Source organism: Medicago truncatula, chromosome 2 (assembly GCF_003473485.1).
Source record: "Medicago truncatula cultivar Jemalong A17 chromosome 2, MtrunA17r5.0-ANR, whole genome shotgun sequence".
In the NCBI taxonomy this organism is placed as follows: domain Eukaryota; kingdom Viridiplantae; phylum Streptophyta; class Magnoliopsida; order Fabales; family Fabaceae; genus Medicago; species Medicago truncatula.
In genome coordinates this window covers 47,678,894-47,701,322 of record NC_053043.1, presented here as the reverse complement: position 1 = coordinate 47,701,322, position 22,429 = coordinate 47,678,894, and the positions used below count along the sequence as shown (strand labels likewise).

The following is a 22,429-nucleotide window of genomic DNA, read 5'->3' as shown; positions in this document are numbered from 1 at the left end:
TGGAAATGGTCCCTGCAAATATCTGACATTTTGGTTTTAGTCCCTGTAAAAATATTTTTTTGGTTTTAGTCCCTGCAAATATAAAATATTTGGTTTTGGTCATTGATATTTTGTTTTAATCCTTGTAAAATCATTTCATATTAAAATTGGTCCCTATAATATTCATTTTAGTCCTCATTTTGAGGGACTAAAATCAAATATTCTACATATTACAAGGACCAAATCCAATATAAATCAATTTTACAAAGACTAAAACAAAATATCAAGGACCAAAACCAAATTTTCTATATTTGCAGGAACTAAAACCAAAAAAATATTTTTACAGGGACTAAAACCAAAATATCAGATATTTGCAGGAACTATTTTCACATTTAAACCTTAATTTTTTTTTTCAAAGACTCTTTCACCATGCGTGCCACCACACCGAACACACGCGAAACTTTGTCTCGGTCCGAGGCAAAACACATGAATCATGCACACTCGGATGTACATGTCATGCTAAAAATCAGTAGTATTTCTTTTTGAATAAAACATCAAATTAGGCTCTCATCTTGGAAGACATATTTGAAATTATGAATATTTTATAAAGGTTTTTGACTTCATTAAATTGTTAAATTGTTCCCTAAATTTAATCGGTCACAATCAATTAGGGTGTCATGTTTTAAAAATTTATTATCAATTGAATCCATATCTTTAAGTATTTAGTATCAATTTAATCACTGTCATATTTTCCAAAACACTAATATGAGTAAAGTTCAACATAGTCATGACTAATTTGAAATATTCATAATATCAATGACCTATTTAAGAGCGTCTTATAATCTAATAGATTGTAATTTGACAGTTTACTCATTTCCTTTTTATATTCATTTTTTTTTTGAAGAAATTAAAATAGGATATATTAACAACGACGATGAAAAACTCTTTTGTACAAGGTGTACCAAAGGAGCCACCCCGGAATTAAACAGTCATACAAAGAATTTACAAGAATGGGGTCGGTCGATCCCCAAATAAAATAAGGATCCGACCACCACCTTTAAGAACCGTATAAAACAAAAAATAATAAGTGCAAAAGAACTACATAGAACTACATAATTCTCCATCAAACTAAGTGCAAAAGATAAAAATAAAATTGAATCACAATCATCAACCAACGGAAAAACTTCTGCAAATCACTTAAAGACAATTAAAATGCACATGAACGAAAGCAAAATTGACATAAAACAAATTATATTTTTTGAAAGGACAAAAGAAATTATATTGCATAAACCATTTATTTAGAAATAGCCTCTCCACTTACGGTAAGAACCATGGCGTGAGCAAAGAGAATTTTGCATAAATTCTCACCTTTGATTTGCTTTCTTCCTTGTCCTATAATTTTTTACACGATATAGATAAAGTGATAAACATATACATCATCATAGTTAGAACCTTCAACTCCTTAATCTTTAACTCAAAGCAGTTGGGTTATTCAACCCTCTCTCCCCATATATATATATATATATATATATATATATATATATATATATATATATATATATCATAGCTATTAGAATATTGAAGTATTAGGAGAAAAAGAGATAAAAAAGAGCTTTACAACTCAAATGAGAGTATAATTCATATGAAATTATATTGATCAAATGATTTGTGCACTTAATAAGAGTAACTAACTCTAATTAATCCCAACCAACCAACTAATACTAATAAACTAACTAATAGATTGAACTATTAAAGAAGTGACCAAACTCAATACTTTGACTGCATTGAACAGCAACTAAACCATAATGTAAAGCATAAACATCACAATCAAATTGTGCAGGGTAATCAGATTGCATTTTAAAAATGCAGAACAAAAGCTTTCGGTGTTTAAATTATCTTGTAAAGTGACTGCAGAAGTAAAACCATATGCATCCTCTTAGATTGTGATATCTTTGTCAATTATAAAGATTGAATGAAATGAAAAATAAGAAAAATTTGATTAATTGTTAGATTTAATTTTCAAAAGATATGAGAGCAGAGAAAACACAGATCAGATACAGAGAAATGAATATCTGCCATGGTCACCAACAGAGCCATGTTCACACCTGATGTGTCACCACGCTGCACACACGTGAACGTTGTAGCTGAGCCTTAAGAATATCCATCACTCGGACACACATGTTAGGCTCAAAACTGAGCATTCTGCATTTTGTTTTTCATAAATACAAGTGTCTATAGCGACCGAAGGCCTAGGGCAATGAAGTATTGTGGTTTTAGGTACTAAAGAAAGGTATCCTTAACACTCGAATCCTAATTCAACTTCTTATTTTCCTTTATATCTCTCTTCTTATCGGATCACTCTCTCCATTTCTTTATCCATCAAGGTGTATATCAGGTATATGAGTTTCCAAATATTACAGGTTTAAGAATTCAATTAGTTAGAGAAACCCTAGTTTAGTGGTAACTACCTTGGTTAACTTGTAAGCCAAGCAATCTAGTTTGTTATGGAGTTAGTTACATATCTCAATGTATATAAGCTCTATAATGCATTGTAAATAATACACTCAATTACTATCAATAATCAAGTTAGTTTTTCAATCTCAATCCCTCTCAATTTCTCTAAGAACCCTAATTCCATAAACTAGTTTTACACACAAACTTGCACTTTGTTCTATCACCAAAGATCATTTTTCCTAACACATTCCTTAAAAACTATTACTTAGTATTAATGGTTAGGCATTTCATATTAATAAGATCCAACTTAAAATTTTCATTTAAACAAAAAATAAGTCAGTCAAAGTTTACTTTAAACCTCACTCACTCTTAGGATAGTCCTAGTCTGCTTTATCATAATATATAAAGGCTCCCTATACATAAGAGCTATGGAGTAATTTATCTTGCTTGATGTACAATATCTGCATAGATCAGCTGTGCATAGAGCTATTTACTGTCAAAAAGAAATATAGAGGAGTCTGACTTAAGGCTCAACTCTAAGAATGAATTATTTGTCCAAAAAAATCATCAAAATTTGTAGATCATACTCCATGCTGCTTTCCAACATCAAAGATCAACTAAACAACCCAAGCATTTTTTTTTCATTTGGAAGAAACACAAACATGAGAGTAAATTCACCTTTTTTTCCCTTCAAATCAATATACCTCTGAAACATTTTGGTACACAAGTTTACCAAATGAGGCCTTTGTTTGGAACTGTTCTGGGAAGCCTGATAGACGCGTGTTTTTCTGAAGCAACAAATGTTAGCTTCTTATTTTCACGTCAAAAGGTCTTGAGGACGCGCGACTGCGGTGAAAAGAAGTGGAACCAAACACTCTAAACAATTAGTCTCTTAATTTAAAAAATATCGTTGAAATTAGTCTTTTTCTTGAACTAGCACCATAATTTTAAAGGTTTTAGTTTGTCTTAATGCATCCTGAGATTGTTCAAAGCAATATATAAGTCTTTCATTAATTTTAATAGCTAGTTTCTATATAAATATTATAGTGGAGAGACTAAATTACTATTTTGCAAATTTGAAAAACTGAATTGTTTGATTCATACAATTACAAGCACAGAAATGTTAATTTACTCCCACCTAGTTGTGAAGGTCTATGTTGGAATCCAACAAGAAGAACCAAATAGAATTCTACCCTTCCAACCTTGTAGCATCCAATTTTCCTTCACCTCAAACAGAAAATCACTATTATATGCATCATCTCTCAACTTACACTTCAATTTATTTATAATCTGCTTATCCAATTTCAAAGACCTAAACCCATTTCCCATGTGCCTAGAATGCCAATGCATATATGTCTCTGGCCTCTCAACCCTATCACAACCTTCACAAGCTATAACATTCATTATATCTTTCCCCCAAACGTCTCCCTCAAACATCAACCTAACAGGATCCTCACGTTCAACATTGTTGTTATCAAGCATATCAAACAATGCTGAATAATAAAAAACAGCTTCCTTAAACCTTGTCACAAAAAAAGGTGCATCATAACCACCATTAACAATGCTATGAATAAATATATTCGGATTTGCCTTCTTAATCAAATCCAAAACAGCACCCCTCGGATTCTCCGAAACAACTGTCTCATCAGGTAGATTCTCAAACTTAAACACACAAGTCACTGCAACAAACTCATTTTTCCTTATCTTAAAATCCTGAACTTTGATACTTTCCCAATTTTTTGCAATACCATTGTACTCAAAAGGAACATTGAAACGTTTGCAATAACTTGAAAGCCTAAGACCTGTTTCATTCACTCTCTCCAATGAATTTGGAAGATCTATCCCTGTGATCCTCAATTTGGGTGGCCCACCAGATCTTTTCGATAAACGATATATAAAACCAAGCCACTTGAAACCATAACCAACACCAAAATCTATAATGTGAAGACTTTCTGTTTCTTTGGCTACATTCAAAATTGCATCGTTTGAGAACATAATTGCAAGCTTTTCAAAAGGGCATGCTGATGAATAAACTTGGTAAGCTTTGACCATATCTGCAGCAGATTTTTTCTTGGAAGATAGAGCTCTATAGACATGTGAACCAGTTCCTGCTAAACGTGCTTCGAGTGCATTTCCAAAGAAATGTGCCAATCTTTGAGTACCATCACCTGTTGGAGAAGAATGTTTCTTAATCTGGTTTAATAATTGGTTAGCATTTGAAATATCATTACAAGAAATGGATTGTGCACATAGCATCAATAGTGTCCTCAAATCCACAACTTCCTCATAACTTCTTTGTCTCCTAGAACCATAGAATCTGTTTGATAATTCTTCATTCTGCTGGAAGCTTGTGTTTTGAAGTGGCCCTTTTGTGAATTTAGTACCAAGAACTAGTACTTTATCAAATAATTCTGATAACTCACCGCTATCATCTACATACACTTGTTCTGATCCATTTTGTGACACATTGAGAAAATGCTCTTCTTCAAAGTTTTCTGTCTGAAGTACCTCATGAGAAAGAGCATTATTGAAAGAAGGGAAAATGGTTGAATTAGATTGAGAAACAAAGTTATTAGGAGAAAATGGAGGAGTATTTGGGAGTAGAAAAGGGTTGTAATTGTAGTTGTATGAGTCTATAATTGGATCAAGTTCAAAGGAGCTAGTGCTATCACTGCTTAAACTATAATCACTGAAGTTAGGGCTATCCACAAAGTTGTAGTTTTGTTGATACTCATGCTGGATGGAAGAAGGAAGAGTAGTAGTAATAGCAGTAACAGCAGTAGGAGGAGGAGGAGGAGGAAGAGGAGTGTGAGCAATAACATCATGAAATGATTTTTCAGTAAGTTGAAGAGCAAAAGAATCTTGGAACTGAGTGTACTCTTTTTCAAAGTCTTCTTCCATGAGAAATTGGTTTATAGAACCAAGAACAGTGGAAGACCCTTCATGTTCATGATGTTGGAACATATTGTAGTCTTCCTCTGAGTCATCATCTTCCATGAGAAATTTGTTTATAAAACCAAGAACAGTGGAAGTGAATTCACTCTTACTTTGTTCATGGAGTGGATCAACAACTCCTTTGTCCATCTATAACAACAAAAATTCTGGGTTATATCGAATTAGTGTGGATTTGATTTGAGAGAGAATAATATTTTTGATTTGTGTACGAGGTTGGTTAATATAAGTGGCTGAATTCATTCATATTTGGTGTATTGTACTGTATCAACCGTGTCCAATTATTTGAGTGGTCAAGACCAAGTCAACACTGCAAATGGACAAAGCAAATAGTGTGGGCGTGTGGGGGGCCTCTGAGTAAAAGTGGACTAACCTTTGTTGTGTCATGTGTGGCAAAGATTCATTTTGGTGTACAAGATCAATCCTTACCATATACTTCTTCATTCTTTTTTGAGCTTAATAATGTGTTTCGTCCTTACAATTAGGCGTCATTTAAAAATTAGTCCCTGTAATCGCTAATTCTGGCAATTTACACTTACATTGTTTAATCATTTAAAATTTCATCCTTTGACCAACTTAATCACTGCCAAGTCATCAAATTAGCAAAATGGCATGGAAATTGACAAAAATACCCTCGTCTTCCTTCTTTCTTTGAAGCATTGTTCATCTTCTTCAATTTTCCAGAAACAAACCATGAATCCAACCAAAAAAAATTCCAGCAAGAACAATCAAACACGTAAACACCAACTTTTTTTGAATCCGAATCCACCACTATCAACATCACAAATTCGAAATCCCCAACACATACTCAAATCGAACTCTCCACATCCAACATAACTCATTTTCGATTTCTTTCCCTCAACCAAAAAAGTTTTGAAATTGGGGTCAGAATTAGATGGAGTGCGGCTACAACAAATGGAAATTAAAGGTCTGTGTTCCAATTTTTCAATAAACCTTATATATCCAAACCCCAACAACAACAACAAACACAAATCATCACTCGTACATAAAAAACCAGTTCAACAACAAAACTCGGCATCGTTACTGTTCAACACCTTCGTTTTCGTCGATGTAATCAACGTCGGTGGCTTCAAAGATTTAAGCTTCGACGACATGACCGATCCTGACAGGGAAGATGGCGGGAATTGAAACAGAGTGTTTGATGGATTTGATGAGGGAAGGATCGGTCATACGTTGTTGATCGGAGACGGTAAAGGCACATGTGCCGACTTGTTTGGCCATTTTGGCTTGGTGGAGATTGGTGACGTGGAGAATTGCGCCGCCGCAGAGGGTTTGGTGAGGGATAGTTTGAATGAGTATGGGGTTTAGAGTGGGTCGGTGGTGATTGCGGTGGTTTTGTAGACTGTGACGGTGGTGTTGTTTGCAGATCCAGTAAGAAACATGAAGAGAAAACGAATAAGGATGGTGTTGGTGATTGTTGTTTGCAGATACGGTAAGAAGAAAAGGGAGTGAGAAGAAGATGAAGACAGGGGTAAAAATATCATTTCATGAATGGATGATGACGGTATTTTTGTCCATTCCCATGCAATTTTGCTAATTTGATGACGTGACAGTGATTAAGTTGGTTAAAGGATGAAATTTTAAATGATTAAACAATGCAAGGGTAATTTTCCAGGATTAACGATTACAGGACCAATTTTTAAATGACTCTTAATTGCAAGGACGAAACACATCATTAAGCCTTCTTTTTTGTTGAAGTGGATATAATGCAAAAGCTTTTGCTGGGGATAATTTAGTATATTGTAGCATTGTGATTATGCTCGTCATACCTGTTGATGAGAACTTAAATTTAGCACCTTATTGTATGTAAAAGTTCTTAGGTTTCTTAAATAAATTTTTGAAGCTAAAATATTTCTTATGTCACGAATACTTAAAAAAAGAAAAAGTGAAACCACAAAACGATAGAAAACAAGGCACATAACACAGATACAAAAAGGATTTTGCCCCCTCTTTTCCTCTTCCCTCCACTTCTCTCCTAAAAATTGTAGCAAACACAAAAGGATTAAAATACTTCCCCCATTCCCCTCCTCTTCAAAAATTCTGAATCAAAAGGACCCTTAAAGTCGATTGACAAATGTACTGATAAGTTGGATACATTCATTCAGGTTTTGAATCGAAAACATTGCATGTGGTTGTAAAGATGTACTTTGATGCATTATGATAAGAGTGATACAAAAAGCTTATAAGAAAGAGAAATGACATTTAAATATCCATTTTGTTACAACTTTCTCTCTCACACTCACATTATTTTTTACTTTATTTCTATTGATTTGGTTTTCGTGCAAATACTTACTTTTTTTTTGGTAAATTATGGTTGTTCCATAAGTTGTCAACTAAATGGTTGTTCAAATAACACTTCTCTATAATAAATTAGTTTAAAAGCACACAAAGAACAAACTTTAATTTCTACCTATTTTTCAAGTCACTCACTCAGAATGGATCCTAAGAGAAAACATTAAAGAAAACTTTTTGATTCTCCTCCTAGTAAAATCTCACTACCCAAGGTGTTTACAACTGTTTTCCAACCCAAGAGAAGCTCTCACCAAAGACACTCAACCCTAAAGTTACATCATCTGATTTACCAAGTTTCTCTCTTGAAACTCTCTCAAAAAAGTAGAGAATGAACCTTTATATACAACTCAAATCCCGAGAAATCGTGCCACGATTCCATGCTCCCGTACCACGATATTTCCAGTGGCTCACCCAAGTTGTACAACACGAAATCGTGCCATGATGATCAAGTCACGTGCCCCGATTTCACAGATTCTTCAATACCAATTTTGAGCCAAATTTCAACAAGCTTTTTACCCATTTGTTGGAGAATCTCATGTAACCAAAGGAGAGAACTTTTAGGCTACTTATATGCTACGGGTTGAGTGCTTTGATGAGTTTCTTAGGTTGAGAAACAATTGTAAATATCATGGTGAGTGAAAATCATTGAGTCTTAAAAACAATTGTTCATGCTTGATGTGTCACCACATTGAACACACATAAAACATTATCGCGAAGCATTAATAACATCTTTCATGCACATTATGGCACACATGTTGGGCTCAAATTGAACATTTCATTTTCCATAAGTACAAGTGTCTATGGCGACTAAAGGCCTGGGCCAATAAACTATTGTGGTTTTAGCCTTTAGGTACTAAAAAGATCATCCTTAACACTCTAAGAGTGTGTTTGGATGGTGAAATGTTTTGAGGGAATTCAAATACTTTGAAGTGAAATTTATTGTTTGGATAATAATTTGAAGAATTTTTAAAATGATGGAAATTTATGAAGTATTTTGTTGAAGTTAAATTTAAAGAATTTCAAATGACACCTTAAAGTTAAGAATTTCAAAAAATTTCATTGTTATAATTTTTCAAATTTTACATTTTGGTCCTCAAATTTTCATTTTGACCCCAATAAACTACCAAAAAATTGCAAACTGACCCCTCAATTTTTTCAAAAATTATAATTTGACCCCAAACTTTTCAACAATTACAATTTAACCCCTCGAAATTTTTGTAATTTACAAATAGACCCCTAATTTCAATTTTCAAATTTGGCCCAAAAAATTAAAATTTATAAAAGTTGCCCAAAAATTATAACAATGAATTTTTTTATTACTTCATCCAAACAAAATAATTGAGAAATGAAAGTAATTTAAATGAATCATTTAAATTGTCAAGAATTCTAAATTCTTTAAAATTTATCAATTACCTCATCCAAAGACACTCTAATACTCATTCAACTTCGTATCTTCTCTTTAAATCGCTCTTTTTATCGTATTACTTTCTCTATCAAGGTGCAAATCAATTATATGAGTGCCCAAAGAGAATTTTTCCTAAATTTTTTTTTGACAAGTTCCTTAAAAAATATTAGTTAGTAGTATTACTATTAATGATTAGGCATTTCATATTAATAAGATCCAGCTTAAATTTTTAATTTAAACAAAAAAAATAAGTCACTCAAAGTTTACTTTAAACCTCACTCACTCTTAGGATAGTCCTAGACTACGTTACCAAAATATATAAAGGCCTCGTATACATAAGAGCTATGGAGTAGTTGATCTTGCTTGGTGTATAATATCATGCATAGATGAGAGGTGTAAAGTAATTAACTTAATTACTTGGAGTCAGTGTTAATGTATACTCAAATTTATTATGTATGATTGTCAAAAAGAAATATAGAGGAGTCTGACTTAAGGCTCAAGTCTAAGAATGAATTATTTGTCAAAAAAAAAAATCATCAAAATTTGTGGATCATGCTCCATGCTGCTTTCCAAAACCAAAGAACAACAACTAAACAATCCAAGCATTTTTTAATTTGGAAGAAACACAAACATGAGATTAAATCCACCATTTTGCCCTTCAAATCAATACCGCTGAGACATTTTCGTACTCAAATTAAAAAAAGGCCTATGTTTGAAACCGCGGGAAGCAACAAATATTAACTTCTCATTTTCACATCAAAAGGTCTTATGGACGCGCGATTGTGGTGAAAAGAAGTGGAACCAAACAGTCTAGACAACTTAAATTAAAAAATATCGATGAAAATAGTCTTTTTCTTGAACTAGCACCATAATTTTAAAGGTTTTAGTTTGTCCTAATGCATCCTGGGATTATTCAAAGCAATATATAAGTCTTTCATTAATTTTAATAGCTAGTTTCATAACAATTTTCAAGAACGAAAATGTTAATTTACTCCCAACATGTTGTGAAGGTCTATGCTGGAACCCAACATGAAGAACCAAATAGAATTCTACCCTTCCAACCTTGTAGCATCCAATTTTCATTCACCTCAAATAAAAAATCACTATTATATGCATCATTTCTCAACCTACCCTTCAATTTATCTATAATCTGCTTATTCAATTTCAAAAGACCTAAACCCATTTACTATGTGCCTAGAATGCCAATGCCTGTATGTCTCTGGCCTCTCAACCCTATCACAACCTTCACAAGCTATAACATTCATTATATCCTTCCCCCAAAACACTTCCTCAAACATCAACCTAATAGGATCCTCACGTTCAACATTGTTGTGATCAAGCGTATCAAACAATGCTGAATAATGAAAAACAGCTTCCTTAAACCTTGTCACAAAAAAAGGTTCATCGTAACCACCATTAACAATGCTATGAATAAATATATTCGGATTTGTCTTTCTAATCAAATCCAAAACATCACCCTTCGGATTCTCCGAAACTACTGTCTCATCCAGTAGATTCTCAAACTTAAACAAACAATTCACAGCAACAAACTCGTTTTTCCTTATCTTAAAATCTTCAACTTTGATACTTTCCCAATTTTTTGCAATACCATTGTACTCAAAAGGAACATTGAAACGTTTGCAATAACTTGCAAGCCTAAGACCAGTTTCTTTCACTCTCTCCAATGAATTTGGAAGATCTATCCCTGTGATCCTCAATTTGGGTGGCCCACCGGATCTTTTCGATAGACGGTGTATAAAAGCAGGCCACTTGAAACCATAACCAACACCAAAATCTATAATGTGAAGACTTTCTGTTTCTTTGGCTACATACAAAACTGCATCGTTTGAGAAAATAATTGCAAGTTTTTCAAAAGGGCATGCTGATGAATAAACCTGGTAGGCTCTTATCATATCTGTAGCAGATTTCTTCTTGGAAGATAGAGCTCTATAAATATGTGAACCATCCTGCTAAACGTGCTTCAAGTGCATTTTCAAAGAAATGTGCCAATCTTTGAGTTCCATCACCGGTTGGAGAAGAATGTTTCTTAATCTGGTTTAATAATTGATTTGCATTTGAAATATCATTACAAGAAATGGATTGTGCTCACAGCATCAATAGTGTCCTCAAATCCACAACTTCCTCATAACTTCTTTGTCTCCTAGAACCATAGAATCTGTTTGATAATTCTTCATTCTGCTGAAAGCTTGTGTTTCGAAGTAGCCCTTTTGTGAATTTAGTACCAAGAACTAGTACTTTATCAAATAATTCTGATAACTCACTGGTATCACCTACATGCAATTGTTCTGATCCATTTTGTGACACATTGAGAAAATGCTCTTCTTCAAAGTTCTCTGTCTGAATTGCGTCATGAGAAAGAGCATTATTGAAGGAAGGGAAAAGGGTTGAATTAGATTGAGAAACAAAGTTATTAGGAGAAAATGGAGGAGTATTTGGGAGTAGAAAAGGGTTGTAATTGTAGTTGTATGAGTCTACTAGATCTTTGACCCGTGCAACAACACGGGTCTTATGAGCCACTTAGAGTCACTAAAGAAACAAACATAGCATAATATTCTATTAAGGAATGATAATGTTACAACTAAAAGATGAAAAGAGTTTAAAGACAGTGTAGCATATATTAAAGAGTATTGTACATTTCGAAATACTTATTCGCACACGATGTTAGATGTCACATCAATATCTTCTCCATCTTTGTTATTTATCAATATTTTCAATCCTTCTCTAGATGTAACTCTAGATACAACAACGTATAGCTGTTAATGTGAAAATACAAACGTTGGGAGGAACAACTCCACATGTCGCAATGATTGCCCCTGACTCTTGTTAATAGTCATGACAAATGAGACCGCTAAAGGAAACTGTCGTCTTTAAAACTTGAAAGGAATTCATGTCTGAAGGTGATAGAGATAATCGCGGTATAAATATTTTTTCTCCAACACTACTACGAGATCGATTAGATAAACATTAGATAAGTGGTTAATCACATTAATAAAAAAATAAAATAAAAAAGTAAAAACATAATATAAAAATAGTGGTTAAAGAATGTGTTGTTTGCCTTACTCAAGCACAAACTTTAAAATATAAAATAGTAATATAACTGCGTAAATTGAGTTTAATTTATTTTTAAAAATATGCAAGTACATCAATTAAAGTGCTTGTTTGGTTATGCGGTGGCAACACGAAAAGCACGTTTCTACTCTGTCAAACACGAATCAGAGGTGTTTGGATCCCAAGTCCGCTTTCGCCGCAATTGCACGTCTTGCCCAAAACCGCGCGTCTGGCAAAAGCTAGAATTCCTAGCTTTACAATTATCAGAGAATCAATTCTCGTTTTAGCATCGCACGTCACCAACAACATACTCCCTCCGGTCTCGAATGTAAGAAACAAAATAAAAAAATTGTTGGTCTCAAATGTAAGCAAAAGTATACAAAAGTCATCCTATTAAATGTTACTATTCCAATTTTAACCTCATTTACTTTATCCAATTTGTTTCACATTCCCATGTTTAACGCATTCCAAAGATTTTTCATTGGTGGAGTTCAAAAGTCATGTTTCCAAGACAAGGACATAACAGGAAAAATGGTATTTTTTACAATGACTCAATCCACTTTCTTAATATGTGTGATTTTTTTTTTGTTTCTTACATTCAAGACCGGAGGGAGTATCTATTTTACCCCTTCGTAACACTGGGCTTCAAACGGCAAAAAAAAAAAAAAAACTACAAACTTTGTTGGCTTGCTATGGCTTGTATGAGATCACATTCACTCTCTTCTTCTTGGTGCAAATTTTGTTTTTTGCTTACTACAGTGACATTTACATGTTAGAGATGATAAAAGAATTGACTCCACGTTTTGTGGTTCAGAAAAGAAAAGGAACAAACATGGAGAAGAGGGGATAGAAATAGGTTGCTTTTCGATGGTATTTCATAAAAAGAATTGACAGCAACTTTGTGAAACCCAGATCTACAACTTAAACCAGATGCATGTTGTCCCTTCCTTTGTGAAACCATATAATTTTGTTTTTTATTTTTTTCCTTTTAAGTTTGAAAAAAATGGTAAAATAAGATAAGAATGCTATATATGAGAGAAGGAGAAGTGGTAGAAGAGTACTGAGAGATGGGTATAAATGGTAAAAATGGAATTGAAGCTTCTCGAAATGACAAGAGGGGGGCACACGATATCAGTAACATGGAGATGATTTTAATTGATGGTTTTTTTTATTAACGTTTTTTTTATTAATATTATTGGGTTGGCTTAGGCTGTTTTTGGTTGATTATTTAGATTTTTTTTTTGTTTTACTATTGACTATTAGTTAAAATTTATTTATACAATTAAAACCCATTTTGGTAATTAGACATCCAAAAACAATTTCAATCTAAAATATCCAAACAACTATAATTCATAAGAATCATTTTTGTACATGTGTATCCAAACATAAATTAATTTACATCAAACTCACTTTTAACCAAAATCAATTCTCTCAAACTCAATTCGATCAAAATCAATTCCTCCAAACACACACAAAATCAAATTATGATGATGTTGATATTTAAAAAATTGAATATGATACTGTGTTGGTTAGGCAATATTTGCATCTTCCATTGAACCTTATAAGAGATGCATAAACAAAATGTATAAAATTACTGTCTAGCTTTAACCAAATTTTTAAATATACCCTTTCAATTATCATTAGTTTTCATATTTAGAACAAATTCATAAAGTAAGCATAAATGTATCATAAACTATGTAAAAAAAAAATTCATAAACGTCATATCACTTTATCTTCAATGTATCAAACAACCACTGATGACCCATTTACAAATCAATGTGAAATCATGGACAAATTACACCAAGATGAAAACATTTGCCACAAATCAAGGCACAATACACTTCAACCATACAAAGGTAAATATCAATACACCTATGTATATTGAGAACAATGCATCCCCTTATAATCCCACACAACCAAAACAGCCCTTGATGGTTATAATACAATAGCACTGTCACTTCTCAATTTCATGCAACATAATGTGGGGTAGGGTTATGCCTTCTTCTCTTTTGCACCTACAAAAGATAACCAAAAGCCAGAAAAAGAAAAGAAAAAAGATATGCTAACTGCAAACCCCACGACACTCATGAGAAAAATCAAAAGCAATTGTTTTTAGAAAAAACTTGACACAGTAGTACAACAAATAAACATACACCCCAACGAAGCGTAGCATATTATTGCAAAGAGGAAGAGGGAAAAACAGCTTTCCTGAAAAAACAGAGTCAGCCATGATGGAGCCAAGACAACAAGCTTGACGGAAAAGAAGAAAAATAATTCTACAAAAAAAAAAATTAAAAGGAAAGGAAAGGAAACATTGTCTACTGTGAAAAATTAAAGGAATCATTATCGATTGTTGGAGGAATGGTTGTTTTGTTTGGAAGCATTTTGATCACAGGAACAGGAACTCAATTGATAAAAGGGTAAATTGATGCATGAGATAAAAATAATTCCACTGAGAATGCTTCTGCTGGGCCGCAACACATGAGAGGAGAAATTTTTGTGAGTTGTAGAATTGAAAAGGTCAAAGAGTTTAGTAGAATTGGAAAGACCACCTTAAAAAATTGGAATGTCTTTGTAAAAGTGCAGCATGTATGGAAACGTATATATTTAACTCTGGATGTAGAGAGCCTTGCATTGGAAACCGACATATTAAATCAGATAACCACTCATATTTGCATGGGTTATACCAAAGGTTTAACTTGATGGCATCATTGCATTAAATCAGTAGCGCATGCAGATGAAGGTAAAACAAACAACAACAAAATTCAAATTCAAATAGGCAATGGAATAGGAGGGAAAAATATTTGGATTATGTGGGATTAGCAATTAATGACAGGTTATTAGAGGGAAAAATTAGGGTTAATGATAGCATGACCTAATAAGCATTTAGAGTAAGGGATAATTGGATCAAGTTCAAAGTAGCTAGTCCTACCACTGCTGAAACTATAATCACTGAAGTTAGGGCTATGCACAAAGTAGCAATAGGAGGAGGAGGAGGAAGAGGAGTGTGAACAATAACATCATGAAATGATTTTTCAGTAAGTTGAAGAGTAAAAGAATCTTGGAACATAGTGTACTCCTTTTCAAAGTCTTCTTCCATGAGATTTGAGTTAACATAATATTTTTTATTTGTGTACGAGGTTGAATATGGTTGGTTGATTGATATAAGTGGCTGATCATATTTGGTGTATTACTATTATGTATCAACCGTGTCCAATTATATTTAAGTGGTTCAAGACCAAGTCAACGCTGCAAATGGACAAAGCAAATAATGTGACTAACCTTTATAGACGAGACGAGATCAATCATAACCATATACTTCCTCATTCTTTTTTGCCGGGGATAATTTGGTATATTTCGCATCTTATTATATGTAAAAGTTCTTAACCTTTTTAAGTAAATTTTTGGAGAAAAAATAATTGTAAAATGCTCAAGTCTCTTAAACAAGTTTATGGAAGCTAAAAAATTAGTTGAAAGTTTTCTAATTTTTTGTCTTCTTATATTTATTATATATAAAAGTTATTAAGTCTCTCATATAAATTTTTGGTGCAAAAAAATTGTTATCAATTCCCTGATTTTTTGGCTTTTTTGTGAAAAAAAGATGATCTTACATATCTTATCTTTTACATAAAAGTTATTACAAAGTTATTGTTTTAAATTTCCTAATAAGTTGTTAAGTTATCTCTTAAGCAACTTTTTTAAGGAAAGAAAGTTTTTTTTGAATTTCCTAACTTTTTGTTTTTTAATGGTTTTATCATGCACATTATTGCAAATTATTATTTAATAAATGATGATAGTATTAATATATGTATTTGGTTGCTTTTATTAAAATGTATATTTTTGAGGAAATTAAAATGTTTTTTTGAACAAGCAAAAATGATATAACACGGTCACGTAATCTCTTCAGCACAAGGTGTATCAAAGAGACCATGAAAAATATACAAAGGCAGCACCGAAATACATATACAAATCAGCCGATACCCAAACAAACAAGCGGGCTCGACCACCACATATGAGTCCCAAAAACAAAACGGATTTTCTTAGCTTGAAACCACCGTAAAGAATGCGACTTAACTTTTTCAAAATGTTATATGTTCCTGACCGGACTAATAGGCATCGTCTCAAAGATACTTGAGCATGGTAAGTTGTGTGCCTGCCCGTATGGAAACACCATTTTAAAACATAGTTTTAAAAACCAAACCGAATTGATTGGTTGGACCGGGAACCGGTGAATTGGCCCACCGGAGAAATCAAAAACCTTCATATATCAATAAAAAATAAGCTTATAAGAAAATTCCATGTCATTGTTTATTAAATTTTTTATAAAATGAATGGTCTAGAATTAAAGTTGAATATAAAATTCAACTCAAAATTTTTATAGGGGGTGTCCCACATTAAAACCTATTTGAAGAGCCTATAGAATTTATAGGGTGTCCCACATAAAAAAATTTCAAGAATATTTTATTGAGTTAATTTTATTTTTTTTCATTCTACTTCTTTTTTTTTTTTAAAAAAAAAAAGAAAAAAAGAAGGCTAAATATGAGTTTTTTTTACAAGAGGCTAAATATGAGATGTTTTGTCCGATTTTTAAACATTTTACTGCTGCACTTGGACATCAATTATTTTGCAACAATGAAAGCTCTAATTTTGTGAAGGATTAAAATTACCATTAAAATTTTATATCGATTAAACTTAAAAACATGTGATTTGTATGATTAAAAACTATTTAATCCGTTTTATGGTGTATGATCCGTATTATGTTTATTGTTATTTTGAACGAACACAAGGCTTTGTTGCTGAAAAGACGATTTTCATCTTATCCATGATAAATGTGCTAACATGAGTTTTGTTCATAAAATCCTTTGGGAAAAAATCCATGGATCATTAATATGGTTGATAGTATTGTCACAAAGAAGAAATTGAGTACAGGTGTTATACTAATATTTAATGCTGATTAGTAGCCTTTGAATCTTTATGTCGATATCATTTTTTTGATGTAATGTAATTTGTAATCATGAGTTGTTTGTCATTTGTTTAATATCTATTGCATGTTGTATGTTTATCTACTTTGTTGTTTTAATGATTATATCAACTTAAATTTTAGTGTCATTATTTATTTTGTTTTACTTAAATTACATTATTCAATAATATATATACATTAACCCGTGCGTACGCACAGGTATCACACTAGTACCTTACCATTGCACCAATGAGAATCTCTTGCAAACTAATTGCTTCAAATAAAATATATATAATAAACATATCTTCGAATAGGAATTCAATATCAACTTTACCACCACATATATAATTTATCATTAAAACGAACTATACTTGAACAAAAAAAATTATAAATATTTTTTAACACACTTGATTTTATTTGTATTGTAGATGTGAAGTGAATTTTTTTTTTAGTATTCATTTGAATAAGTACTATATCTAAAAATAAAAAATATATGCAGTTGAATTCAAGGGGCATTTATGAAGATGTTTCTATTTATATTATAAAAATATGCTTTTATTTAGTGTAAAAAAATTATAATTTTTTGAGAGATCAAAGTCACCCAGTTCGATCTAATTCAACGCAAATAATCTTTGTTATGAAGATCAAGTCATTCGATTCAATCCAGTTCGACCAATGACTCAGTGACCCAGTACTCTTACTGAGTCAATCATTGATCCGATTTTTAAAACTATGCTTTGAAATTATTTTAGTTGTTCACTTGGCACCCAACCGTCTTCTGCAACCGACACCGGTTCACACGGGAACGGTTGCAACCAAATCGTCAATATAAGTGTGGCACTTCTACCACGTCCAAGTACAATATCAAAATCACACTTCATACGCTTCTCTCTCTAGTAGATACTGACTTGACTTTCGGAGTGAGTGTCTGTTTTGCAGGTATTATCGTCCGCTACCTTAGAAATCCTCAACTGCATATTGGACTTCCTCCTTCCCCGTACTAATTAACCATAGCACTGGCACTAGCACCACAGCCGCGTCATCCATAAGCTTTGTTTGCCGAGAGATCATTATCAAATCATCAAGAAGAGAAATTAAGTATTTTCTTTCAACAATCTATTTGATATGAAAATAAGAAGTTAACATTATTTAAGATTTTGATTCATCGTCCTTTGGGAGCAATAACTCATGAGCATAACAAATTTTATAAAATTTGTTCAAGAGCATATCCACACTGCTCCATCACTTGCTATGACATTAATTAGAAAATGCATGCATCATTGTTTTCTCAATGTATTATGCAGTTCATGCTTTTATACATACATACATGTGTGTATATGTGCGCACGCGGGTGTCATTTTTTTTTACTCCCTCCGTCCCTTAATATATGATACAGTTGACTGCATTACGCATTTCAATGCATAATTTTGAGCTTAAATATCTTGAATAATATGTTAGAAAAAATCATGAAAATTTGATATTTTGAAAATATTCATCGAGACGAATCTAACGACATCTTATATGATATTATTTATATATGTATATTAGTAGAAAAATATGATCAAAGTAAGCTAGGTCAAAATTGCAAATTTTCAAATAGGTCATTTATTGCGGGACGGAGGGAGTATTATTTTTGGTTAATGAGTATTTTATGTCTAAATTGACTCAAAAATGTAATAGATTAGTATTTTTATCTTTATGTATGATCCTTTAATTTTCCAAAAATTAATCATTAAGATAATTAACTTCTCGTGCATCACATCACACGTTTCAAAGTACTGTTGTGTGTGTATACTTAAAAAAAAAAAAAAAAAATTGAAACCACAAAACCATAGAAAACTAGCAATAGATAAAATAAGTCACTCAAAGTTTACTTTAGAAAAATGTTACATAGACACTATTTATTCTCATACATCTCATGCATTAGGACGAGAGAAGAGGAGATGAAAGAGAAAGTGTGCTTGTGTAGGGGTCCACATGACCACATGTCAAATTTTTGTGTGAATGTCAAAGGGTGTATTACCATCTAAGGATGTCTATGTATCATTACTTTAAACCTCACTCACTCTTAGGATAGTCCTAGACTACATTACCAAAATATATAAAGGCCTCGTATACATAAGAGCTATGGAGTAGTTGATCTTGCTTGGTGTAGAATATCATGCATAGATGAGAGGTGTAAAGTAATTAACTTAATTACTTGGAGTCAGTGTTAATGTATACTCAAATTTATTATGTATGATTGTCAAAAAGAAATATAGAGGAGTCTGACTTAATTAAGGCTGAAGTCTAAGAATGAATTATTTGTCAAAAAAAACATCAAAATTTGTGGATCATACTCCATGCTGCTTTCCAACACCAAAGATCAACTAAACAACCCAAGCACTGTTTTCATTTGGAAGAACACAAACATGATACACTACTACATATATAACATTTAGTGACATCTAACCAGTGATATCCATAATAACGTTACTATTTAACAACTTTTTGAAACATTTTTTAAAGAATGTTACTATACCCCTACTATCGAACACGGTAACACTAGTTTTCTCCATTTAAAAATTGACTGTTTTCTATCACTGTACATGAATTTGACTGTTTTCTATCCATATAAAGCTTTTTTTTCTTTCTGTTTTCTTTCATTTTTCTGTTGAGTATGCTTTTGTATAAAAATCTCAATTTATCTTAGAGAGGGTGACCATTTGCTTAAGAAATCTAATCATATGGCAATTTCCGCAGTGTTATTTTTTATTAGGACGCATTGTCATAGACATACACAGAGACAAGTCATGATTTGAATGCATTATAGCTAGAGTAATTAAAAATTACTGAATTAAAAAAAAAAAAAGTTATTCAGAAGAGTGGTCGATTATAATGGGAGTGTGTGATCTTATAATGAAAGTAGATGTAATGGTTCCTGAAAGATTTTCCATATAATAGTAATATATCAGCTATTTTTTCATGCACTGGCTTCTTTCTTAGTTTTTACAAACAAGGGAAAACAACATGGTAAGCTGAATTCTATGGTTTATACATGGAGGTGAAATGAAAGAATATGAGCAGAGACATGATATATCAATATAATTTTATTCCTTTATGTTTTCAAATTTGTTGCAGGTTCTTCGAAGGTAAAAAACATCTTGGTCAACTTGTTGTGATGAAAGCTTAGGAGGTTGATCGATGGCATGCTTGAGGATATAACATTGCAAAAACTAGTGGGGCTATGGGTGTGCACTATTTAGTGCGAAAATGGAAACAATAAAAAGGAACAGAACCTAGATATATATATTTTGGATGCCTCTGTAATGAAGGTTTATTACACATTTTTATTTTTACCTTTACATGCTTTATTGGATAAAAACTTGTAATCATTTTAGTATGTAATCAAAATTGTGTTGTATAGTTTATTTCCATTATGAAATCAAATTTCAAATGTTTATGAGAACATATTTTTAATTGCAAATTTGATCTTCAAATATTGGCTAATTCAAAATCTTAATAAAGTCTAAGAAAAATCAAATTTGGTATATTCGCAATTTTACTTTAGACAACTTTACGACACTTTTTATAAATTCTCCAAAGTTATTATGTGACATTTTTTTTATGTTACTAGTGATATTAAAGTGTTACAAAAATACAAAAAAGCAACATTTTCTAAATGTTACTAATAATACTATAAAATGTTATTGAAGTAATTTAGTAACACGGGGTTTACCTAACAATTGTTTAACTGTTACTAAATTTAATTAGTAACATTTTTCTTGATTTAGTTACATTTTTTGAATGTTACTAAATCTCAATTTTGTTGTAGTGATATATGTGTCAAATTGGTTTAATTCCGAACTTACTAGAAAGGTTAGGAATGGTGTGAACACTAGTTTTTGGGACGTAGCTTGGAGGGTAGATATTTCGTTCCGGGGAGAAATATCCTAGACTCTTCTTGCTTTCTAACCAAAAAGAGGCGATGGTTGGAGAGGTGGGGACGATCAACACAACGGATACCAATTGGACCTTTGTTTGGAGGGGCCCCTTTTTGTTTGGGAGAATGAGTTACTGACGGAATTATTAGAGGATTTGGAGAGTTTTAGAGGCTCTGTAGAAGATGATATTTGTTGGTGGAGAATGGAGGGTAAAGGGGTTTTCATGGTGAAATCTATGTATAAGAAGTTGGAGGTGTTGATGCTAGCGGAAACCACGGTCTCGGTTGCCTTTTCTTGGAAGTTGTTTCATGACAGGATCCCGACGAAAGTTAACTTACGGCATAGGCAAGTCCTACCTCCGGACGATTCGGTGAATTGTGTTTTGTGTGAGGGGAATCCGGAGTCGGCGAGTCACTTGTTCATTCAATGTGTGTTTGCTATGGAGGTTTGGAATGGCGTGTTGAGGTGGCTATGGAGCTTCCGGTTAACATGTTTCTGCTGTGGGAGGAATGGAATGTGGCAGCAGGGAGTAACAAGATCCGTAAGGGATTCCGTTTGATTTGGCATGCCGTAGTGTGGAATTTATTGAGGGTGAGAAATGATCGAATTTTCAAAAATGTGGTTTGTCAGGTGGAGGGTACGGTGGAGGCTGTGAAGGTTATATCGTGGAGATGTATTCTTAGCCGTTTGAAGGTGCCGGCGTGTTTGTTCTACGAGTGGAGTTGGAATCCAAAAGCGTGCCTCTTACGGTAATGAGGAGGTGTTCAGCGGTTTTAGCAGTAAACAAGTTTGAGGCTGGGGTATGCTGTGTATATTGCGGTGACCTGTGCTGGTTTTGTGCAGTTTTGCATATGGCAGCCTTATTATTTTGTTTGGGAGCTGATCTGTTTTTTGTTTTCCTGCTGTTTGCGTTTTTAGTTCGGTTGTTTTCCACCTCTGTGTTGTGTGTTTAGTGTGTTTTTGGAGGTTTGAGGTTTCTGTTTTTATCTGAGCCCTTTGTAATTCTGTTTGTTATCTAGCCGCGGGTTTTCGTGTGCTTCTTGCGCACACACGTCAAGTGAATAAAATTTGCAGTTTCTAAAAAATATAATATTAAATCCACCATTTTGCCCTTCAAATCAATACCGCTAAGACAGTTTGGTACTCAAATTTACTAAGTGAGTTCTATGCTTGAAACCGCGGGAAGCAACAAATGTTAACTTCTCATTTTCAGGTCAAAAAATCTCATGGATGCGCGACTGTGGTGAAAAGAAGTGGAACCAAACAGTCTCGACAGCTTAATCTCTCAAATTAAAAAATATCGATGAAAATAGTCTTTTTTTGAACTAGCACCATAATTTTAAAAGTTTTAGTTTGTCCTAATGCATCGAGATT

General features: G+C 32.8%; 1 protein-coding gene and 1 pseudogene across 1 annotated transcript; both read right to left on the bottom strand.

Moving 5' to 3' along the window:
- Window positions 1–3,497: 3,497 nt before the first annotated feature.
- Window positions 3,498–5,596, bottom strand: LOC11408919 (scarecrow-like protein 33). The gene has a single exon (XM_003597323.4). The coding sequence runs from the start codon at window positions 5,515–5,517 to the stop codon at window positions 3,586–3,588; it is 1,932 nt and encodes a 643-aa protein (XP_003597371.3). The 5' UTR covers window positions 5,518–5,596; the 3' UTR covers window positions 3,498–3,585.
- A 4,491-nt stretch (window positions 5,597–10,087) lies between these two features.
- On the bottom strand, window positions 10,088–15,272 carry LOC11420133 (scarecrow-like protein 14; annotated as a pseudogene).
- Window positions 15,273–22,429: the final 7,157 nt, after the last annotated feature.